The sequence below is a fragment of the Antrostomus carolinensis genome, unplaced genomic scaffold, assembly GCF_000700745.2.
Source record: "Antrostomus carolinensis isolate BGI_N321 unplaced genomic scaffold, ASM70074v2 scaffold4841, whole genome shotgun sequence".
NCBI classification, from domain to species: Eukaryota; Metazoa; Chordata; class Aves; order Caprimulgiformes; family Caprimulgidae; genus Antrostomus; species Antrostomus carolinensis.
Genome location: NW_010294671.1, coordinates 1 through 9,514, shown reverse-complemented (window position 1 = coordinate 9,514; position 9,514 = coordinate 1). Strand labels below are relative to the sequence as shown.

Genomic DNA, 9,514 nt, shown 5'->3' with positions numbered 1-9,514 from the left:
AAGAGATCTTGCATAGCTGAAGCAGCTGGCTGCTCAGGATTTTTTAAGAGAGTCTAGCTTTCTATATTTAAAAGATTATTCTTAAGGAAAAAATTATAGCCTTTTCCTTCTTCTTAATTACTATTAATTCCCTCCCACATTCTCTTTCTGAACAGATGAGCCCAGCCTATGAGAAGTATTTGAAGCCACTTCTTCACAACACGCCATCAAAATTATGAAGCCCATGACTGAAGTGAAGGGTGCACATCTCCTCCTGTGCTTTGTGCAGCAGTACATTTATGAAGCATCAGTAATGACTAATCAGAATTAATAATCAGTTGCTTACCCGCAGTTGCGACAAGTATGAGACAAGATTCTTAGCCAGCCATTTGCATTTAATCAGACAGAAGCCAAACAATGCTGAGTGGCACCCACTGCTATGAGGCAATCTAGTCAGAAATAGCCTAGGTTTTGCTGTTTTCTAACCTGAAGCATCCTGATAGCTTCAAAATGATGCCATTTGGTTTTCTTATTCTTTTTCTAAACCCACTATACAACAATTAAGGAAAAAAAAAAAATCAGATTATGAGCTCTCCCTCGGTGAATTATAACTGTACAGTGCCTTCAAAACAAAACTCAACAAAAAAAGCCCACTTTACTGAAAAACCCAAGGAATGTAAAATTATGGTCCTTAGTTTCTAGGAACAATTTGCTCTGTTAGATCAAGAAGTATATTAGAAAGTACATTGGTTTGGACAACTAAAATAACTCTTAACTTGCTCAGCAGTGGAGTTTTCCTGGCTAATGAAGATTCAGACAAAACTGATGCCACGTCCAGTTTGCAGAATTTATGTTCCCATTAACAGAGCTGCTCATACCGCCTTTCTATAAATCTTGGGCTCCAATAAAGTGTATTATTTGGAATACTGCTTCTCTAATTATTATACTTCATAATTATGGAAAGGGCAAGCTGATCCAGGCCAGTCATTAATTTGCCAGTAAATGAAGTGTTGCAAAGAACATCTTGTGATTATAATTCAATGCCAGTTAACACAGATATTTCTTACCACGTGTTGCAGGAAGGAAACAACCATTTTTCCTGAGCTTCATCAGTTCAGCTTTTCTCCTCCTCCTTATAGGAAGAATGAAGCTCTTACTGCCTCTTACTACAAAAGTCAAAACCCCTACAATGTATGAAGAGGGGGAGATAAAATATGACAAATGCACCCCTGAGACAGGACTTCTGAGTGAGAGATGGGTTGGAAAGCTCCCACCTTCAAGAATAAGCAACTACTATAGAAATCCAGACCTTCTCTTACATCCCCAGAGAGCTGTGATCTGCACAGCCCAGAGAGCAAAGCAGTTGTGACAAAGAACACTTGTGACAAGAACTTCACGGGAGAATGTGATCCATTCATCAGAATGGCCATCAACTCTCTTACTCCCAACAGCGTTCAAGTTAAGAGTATAACCAGAAATTCTATTAACAACTACGACAAAGTGCCCAAGATAAGCAGAAAAGGCTAATGAAAATCGAGTAGAAACACAGAACTTGAGCACCTGGACTTGAACATCATCAGAAACAGCACAGTACAGTTAAATTATACATATAAAGTCACTAGATAAATCACTGACAAACCAGACGATGCTACTGCGTGGGTACAAGTCTTTGGGCTCTGTGCTCCCTCCATCCCTGCTCCTTTAGCCAGCAAAAATACTTGCCATCTTTTTGTTAGTCACAATGCAGCTCTCAAAACACAAGATTTTACTGTAACGAGGACAGCTGAATCAACTGATTAAGTCAAAAAGGAACAAAGTACATCAGTAATGGAAGGGAACAGAGCCCTACCAGAGCATCTGAACTACTCTTGCAGAATGGAAAAACAGGTTTTGGGTGGGTTTTTTTGTTTGGGGTTTTTTTTAAAGTGTTAGAGTTCTAGAAGACAAAAAAAACAAAACAAAACAAAAAACCACCAAAATGGTATTTTGTATTTCACATTTTTATTAGCTTCTTGCTGGCAGGCATTACACTTGGGAATAATATTGCACCAGGCATTAAAAATATGAACTCTACCACAGGGACGTTTTGCATTTAGAATCCAATATAAATATTTCTAATCATATTTCCATGGCTACAGATAATATTTGGTTGCTTGATTTATATGCATAGAAAGAAACAGTTGTCATAACTGTAAGAAACTGTACTTATCAAGTACTTTTAAAGGGTGGGATTTGTTTTCCTAGAGTATTACAATACTGTTTATTGATTTAGAAACTAAATTAGTCTACATGATAGCAGCTTTTCCCCAACTGCATCTTATATTCTGTTTGTTTCTTGCTCCCAGTATCGTAGCATTAGATGGATTAGAAACCACTTAAACAGAGGTAATTTTAGCACTTTAAGTTGTGTCAGAGAATTGTGTTAATGACACAAAATACCCTATTGTACTAATTCTTAAGGACTCCCTCTTTCAAACAAAAAGGTGTCTTGACTGAACAGGCACATGCATGTTTTTTTTCTGAACAGGACAAAAGGACAGAGCTGCTAGAGAATGAAACTCCTCCAGTCCTTGCTGATAAACAATAAATAGTCATATAAAAAAAGCCCACATTGTTGCTTTAGTCAAAATCCAGACTCTCTCGGGTTTTACTGTCCGATTAAGTTGCTAATCACTGAAGTGGCTCCTGTGGAGTCAGAATCAGTCATCTGTTTTCCGTGCCAGTCTACAGAAAGTCCAGTTATGCTCCACTGTGTTTTCATTGGCACGCTCACTCATATGATGAACCCTGGTATTCCTGATCGTGAAGCCTTGCTTTGTGATGTACTCCATCAGGTGGACTCGGAGCGACACTTCCTGGTGGTAATCGCATGGCCCAAAAGTGAAGGAAACCTGGCAGTCCCTGGTGTCCATCATATGCTTATTCCACTTTGTGAAGTGGTTTGAAATGCCTTCCAGTAGCGAATGGACTTTTGTGGTGATAGTGAGCTGCGTGATGATCACAGCCACTGGGTTGGAGTACTTGGAAAGCTTCCGGGTGCTGGACAGCTCCACCACCTCCTCAAAGGTATCCACGGGATACAGCGGCTTGGGGTCATTAAGACACTGAATTAGCGGTTCAATCTGATAGAAGTCCGCTTCCTTCCGAAGTAGGTCGAACTCCTTGAAGTCCAAAGGCAAAGTGAGCTCTGAGGTCCTTAAAAAGTTAAGAACATAACGGAAAAGTGGTCCATCTCTGTCAATAAAGTAATTGCCCTGAGAGTCCCTGGCAGTGGGGAAGTCTCCCCTGAACATGGCCCCAAGCATTGAGTCAGGATATCTCGTTAGAGTTGTGAGGGATGTCGTATACATGTGTCCACCCACATTTAGCGTGACTGGATCAGTCATCTAGAAAGAGAGAAATTGCAGAGTTTATCAAGCCACCGCAAGAAGATTCAATCACCTCACTGACACACATGGCAAAGACTGTTTGAGAACTGCAGGCTCTGGAGAGAATCACACTTCTCCCATTCGAAGCATTTAAGGGGTGTTTAAACCCGAACAATTCCAAGCCACCTAGCAACGAGGCACAACTGGCAACCAGACAGGATGATACTTAACATTCAGAATGCACGTTTCCAGAACGCTTCAGAAATCTTAACAACTGAGCTACTGCCACAGAAGTAAGTTTGCATTTGGGCAACAAGTTTTTTTTTCCTATTCTACAGATGGGGAAATGAGAACAGTGAGATTTCCTGAAGAACAAGTTAATCTGAAGGAGGCCCATTAGTGCTCCTTACTTTCACAATCTGTAACTCATTCTAGAACAAAAAAAAAAAAAAAAAAACAAGAAGAAAGAAGAAAAACAAAAAATCAGCTGAATGTCTTAAGCCTCTCTCCCTCCAAAGAGGATGACAGTGCAAGTTTAGACACAGGACCAAGAGCTCACAATCAAAATAATCCATGCACTGGTTAAGAGGCATCGTTAAAAGAAGCAAACAAAAAAGAACTTTCAGCTTTTAAATCTAAAAAGAAATATTTATTATCAAATTAGCATGCTGCATAGAAGAAGGAGGCAGAGCACAAACTAGTCTGCATCAGCTTCCAGATAGCACACGAGGAAGCAAGAGAGAAGGGAACATAAATCCCATCTGGCCACCAACCCTAACAATCAGGACTGAGGCCAGACAGAGAAAAGAGACATATGCATGGCAGCAGAATGTTTAGAGAAAAGGAAGAGGAGAAAAATAAAATGCATTTGTCTAGTTTGAAATAGGGTTTACATGGAAAAATATTTTTCTTTATATATAAAATGACAAAGCCCTTAAAATTACATGAAGGAAGCACAAACTATGTGCATCCTTCGTGCGTTAGGAAAATGGTAACAGCGAGTTTAAGGCGTCAGTTAAGCACTCACTGGTTGTACCTTGGAAATACGAATCTGAGCTCTCCCCACAAATAGCACGTGAGGTGAAGAACTCCAGAGAACGTAAGCAAGCTGTCGTAACATGCACAGTTTTTCTTCTCACGTGACTGAAGCTCTGGATCTACACAAGACAGATCTGGAAAGATTCTTACCGCAGGATCTTGAAAACCCAGTTGTACCACAGAGCGCAGGCTTACACAGGCTCACTCACCATATATCCCCAGTCTCCATTATCCATCTGTTCAATCGCCTGAACTGCGGTATTCCAAGTTTAACAGGAGGCTGCTGAAAGGATACGCAATTCACCTCTTCTTATCTCCCTGCAGGAAAAAGCACACACAAAAACACAAACAAAGAGCAAAACACAGCAGATCATCAGTACCTACAAGAACAACCGAGGGGAACGCTCTCTAATCAGAGGCAGGCCCTCTGCCAGGAGAGCGTCCAGCTACAAAGCCACATTAGCAGGAGAATCTCCACGAGCTTTTCCCTCCTTCTCCCTTCACACTACCCACAGCGCTGCCTCCAGAGCACACGGGTAATCACTCCACCAGCTGTCTGGCCATCCCTGGATTTTTAAATAACAAGCAATGTGCCTCTGTGGATAAGGTACATTCACAAACAGACTACCTCTCACCTGGGAAACTGTGAGGAATTTGAAAGACAAATGTCCTTTTCCCAATTACAAAAAAGTTTCTTTAGCCACCATTGAGGTCATACATGTGATCTGTTAATATTGCTCAAAATTCCCATGCTCCAGTTTCAAACTGTGCAGAAGAATAAATCAACCACGAAAGTCAATGAACAGTAAGAAGGGGAAAAAAAAATCTCACTGCAGAATTAATAATTCAGTAGTAGGGAACTGCAACTGATAGCAGAACATTCACCTACAGAGAGCGTGAATGGACTTCACAGACACATCCACACACTCAACAGAAATCTCTTTAGGGACAAGCCAGAGGACATCAAACATGTTTTCAACAACACTCCAACAAAAGGAATTTGAGAAGTGGTTCACGCCGTAACTTCCCAGAAGACGCTGAACTGCTGACTTGCAGAACAAGGGGACTTTCTCCGCACGAGTGCAGCAAGGGAAAGCCACAGCCCGAGTTGTGCAACTCAAGGTGGGGGAAGCAATGACCCCAGACACCAGCGGAGATTTCCCAAAGGTGGCCTGTTGACCATGTCAAGCAATGCATGGAGAGGGAAGCCAGTCATCTGCAAGCCCTCATCTAGCCTGTCTCTTCGCTAGAATTGCTGAAAATTTAGGTCAGTCTGTTTTAAGTAGGGTACAGCTTCTCAGCTTTGTTTATTTTTACATCTCAAAGACCACACAGTTACCAAGACTTCTGCTCCCATTCTCTTTACTAGCAAAGTTTAACACACAGTCACCCAGCTAAAAGCAGCACAAAGATGCAGCCAAGCCAGAGCCCTACATCCCCAAACAACTGAGGGTTCACCGTTAATTCCCAACCACAAAGATCACTTGCCCTTCTCATTCCTAGCAAATGAGGTTGGTCTCATTCACCACAGAACAAGGCAGCACATCCCACCTCTCTGGGCTCTGGTACCCTGCCCAAACCCACAGCCTGGGCACAACAGCGTCCAGCAGGTCAGACCTTCGGGGGCCGGCAGCACGAGCACAGCCTCAGCTGCATCTCAGCTGTATTTAAGAGCAGACAAACCACAGCAGCATACGAAAATCATGAGGTCAGACAACAGAAGATTCAGGAATACTAAGATACAGAACTAGTCATACCAGGATCCTATTTTCACAAATTAAAGACAGAGTATGCCTCAAGAAAGTACCCTAAAGCACACCCCCCCCACCAGCAGACAAACCTGGAATGCCAGCTCTTCTGCCAGCCTCTGGAATGTTTTATTTATTTTTTTAACTGCTTAGAAATCAAGACGTTAATTCATTCAGGTTTTCTTTATTTGGAACTGTCATTCAAGCACAGCTCATTAACTCTTATCAACAGCCCAGCCATTTTAAATTCCAGCACTTAACAGGTGCTGTTCTGGTCAAGTTCAACACCAGTATAACATGTGGATGCATTTAAACCATAAGAGAGACTGGCGCAGGTTTCTGATATTCAAGGAAAATATTTACTTGAAAGTGCAATGATGCAGCCAGACAGAAACTTTACCAGCAATCATGACAGAAGAGATCTGCAGTCTTAATGAAATTAACTGGAATTATAAATTCAGAATATTTCAAAGAAAGACAGATGTCCATCAGAGTTATTTAAACTCATGGACAGATTTATGTTATTTTGGTCAGCATCTCAGTCCACACTACAGAGGAATCAAGACTTTATCAGGGAAAGAAACAGATGACACTGCCTGTCTGTACAGGGGCATGAACTCATCTTTGATCACAGCACTGCTATGTAACACCGTAGTGAATAATTTACAAGAGCAATTAGCTGAAACAAACCCAGCCCTCAACATACAAGTGGCATCAAGGAGTCTCACCGACCTTTGTGTAAGGACCCAGAATCACCAGGCACGCATCAACCTTCCTGGCAGAGCCAGCGCCGGAGCGGGACGCATGAGGCGAAGGGATGACACCAGGAGGCCATCCTAAAATGCCCACGTGTGATCACAATTACCCACTGCTTCCCTCATCAGCCTGGGAGCTCGGAATTTCTAGACAACTTCACAGGAAAGATAGCTCTGCTCAGGTACAACCTGAGATAAGGACTAGCAAACCATCTCACAACAAGGGTGGGGACATACACCCTATGACATAAACTCTTTCAACGATGCTTTAAATTCTTCCTGAATGAAATACAGTGATGCATCAGTGGGGGTGGGCAGACACTCACTCCATCCACACCCCGGGATGGGCAGCCTCACGCCAGCTCTTGTCCCCGTGTCACACAACACCACACGCACCCAGGGACAGTCTCGCTAACGTGGCTACTTGTGCCCAGAGAGCAGGTAACAGACGACACGCAGTCACACCCCAAGCCTTTAATACCCGTAACAAATACTCATTTAAGATTAAATTCAGCCAGACAAACTGCTGACAGCACGTAAGCCAAACAGGATTTCACCCTTTGGTGAGAGCAGAAGTGCACCAACTGTGTCAAACCACAGTCCTGCTTTTGTTAAGCTGCTCCTGCGAGCAGGGAGAAGACAGACAGCATGAACGTGGTCATCACAGCTGCTGCCATAGCCCAGCACCAAGCACATCCACAACGAGAAAGGCACACTGAGAAGCAAGTACCTTTGAAGAAAAGCACTCAAGTCATCATTTTATACTGATTACACCAAATTGGATACCTGCATTTATAAAATGCCCACTCTTATTTCATATATTATGACTCAGAGGACCACAAGGCTATTTACCAGCAACACTACTGCAACAGGTAGCCTATAAACTTCAGCAGGGCTTCTCCCAGAACAGAGCTGCGAAGGTGCAACCATTTTGCAAGCTGAAATTCAGAGAAAGCAAATGAGAGTCAGCTGAATATCTGTGTCTGTGAACACAGACACACACAGAGGCTCAGGACAGGCAAGGGGATGGCAGCAGACTGCACCTGGAGAAAACCCCTGCACTGCTGTCACATGCAGGTACCTGAAGGAGCAGCAGAAATACACCTACCAGTTACAAGTCAAGAGGCACACACCACCTGACTTCTCTGAATGCTTTCCATCTAGTTTTTCCAATAAAAGAAGGAAAGGATTTACTTGTAGCACCAACCTTCAATGGACATTTTGGTATCAGTATTACAACACAACCTGTTTAAGCTCCGCACAAACTGCCCAACCTCAACAGTTACCTGAGATTTCCAGGTCAATACAGAGTTGACAGGAATCTTAAAAATTAAAAAGAGCAAAGTTAGGACTCTGCTTATACATATAAATATACTTGGTATTTCAAGCTTCTCACCCACTTAGTGAGCTCCCTGCCTCTCACACTGCAATCTCCAAAGACAAGAAAAGGAAACTGAGCACAGCTATGCTGTACATGGACAACCTCTCTGTTCCCCAGCCAGTCGCAACACTTGAAAGGCAAGTTTTTATTGTAAATCATTATCTGTGACTCATCTGAACTGACAAAAACTAAGCTAGCACCAGTGATGACTGTACTCCACCAAACTGCACAGCCAGACGACAGCCTGCAGAGCACATGCACGTGGACCCAGCGCTGTGCTGCCCTAACCAAGGGAGGGAGGAGGAGGAGGCAAGCTCTTAAAACAACCAGTTACTGAATCTTCTGGGAATTCAGCAAAGCAGCTTCACCAAGGAAAGCATCCATCACTTTCTACACATGTCAAGTTTATCATGACTAATACAGCTTATTAACCTAGTCCTTCCATTTCTTCAGTTACTTTTTGCTAATACTGAGACTTCACCTCAGGCAGGAGGGAAAAACATTCACACCAGCCATTCAGCATTTTCACTCCTTTATGTCTAATTGCTATAAATTCCAAGCTCCTGAAGTTCTCTTCCCTGCCCTGAGGAGCTCTACAACATCCTGGTTTAAGTCCAGGTTCCAAACTTTTATTTTAACTGCTGCTTGTTTGAAATGTCCACATCACAGTATTACTTTGGCCATCCTCTCACGAGAGCCAAAAGAAGACACTTGTATCTAGCATGGTCCTGCTGGCCCTGTGCTGCTGAAGGAACCCTGACAACAGTTGGGTTTTGCCCACGTATGTTGCTTCTGTAAAACTAACTGGTAGTTGTCTGTGTGTGCAAATGTGTCTGCAGCCAGTTCTGAAGGAAGGCAGGTGTGAGAAACACTGAGCCTCCCTGCACACACCAACAGGGCTCAGCATGTGCATGGACCAAGAAGCAACAGCAAGGTAAGGGCAGAAATCCTTCCTGCAAGCCCAGGCCAGAGAGGGGCCCAGGCCTGCAGCAGGAGCCAGGAAAAGCTGGTTTCCATCACAGAGCAGCCAGAGAGCTCATGGTGGAAGAACTCTCCCCAGGATCACAATGATTCAGCAAAGACACTGGAAACGAACCCAGACATTTTGCCTCCCCCCCTGCCAGTGACCCAAGAGCCCAGACTCTCACCCCCACCCAAACCAGCGTCCCAGCTCTGCCTCCTCTCCCGAGTGGGGCTGAAGGACCCGCTCCCCTTCTCGCATAGGGCAAGACCCACATATCCCAG

The 9,514-nt window shown here is 43.4% G+C and overlaps 2 protein-coding genes across 2 annotated transcripts in view; one reads left to right on the top strand and one right to left on the bottom strand.

Moving 5' to 3' along the window:
• ACOX2 (acyl-CoA oxidase 2) overlaps nucleotides 1-218 on the top strand; it is a 16,959-nt gene extending 16,741 nt beyond the window's left edge. Inside the window, exon 14 of the mRNA XM_010177697.2 lies at nucleotides 156-218. Within this exon, the coding sequence (XP_010175999.1) occupies nucleotides 156-218 (63 nt within the window). The remainder of the gene's footprint in view (nucleotides 1-155) is intronic.
• Nucleotides 219-1,979: 1,761 nt separating this feature from the next.
• On the bottom strand, nucleotides 1,980-4,703 carry KCTD6 (potassium channel tetramerization domain containing 6). Its single transcript, XM_010177696.2, has 2 exons — nucleotides 4,595-4,703; nucleotides 1,980-3,365 (listed from the first exon to the last, which is right to left on the bottom strand). Exons 1-2 carry the CDS (start codon nucleotides 4,619-4,621, stop codon nucleotides 2,679-2,681), a joined length of 714 nt encoding a protein of 237 aa, XP_010175998.1. The 5' UTR covers nucleotides 4,622-4,703; the 3' UTR covers nucleotides 1,980-2,678.
• Between the last annotated feature and the right edge of the window lie 4,811 nt (nucleotides 4,704-9,514).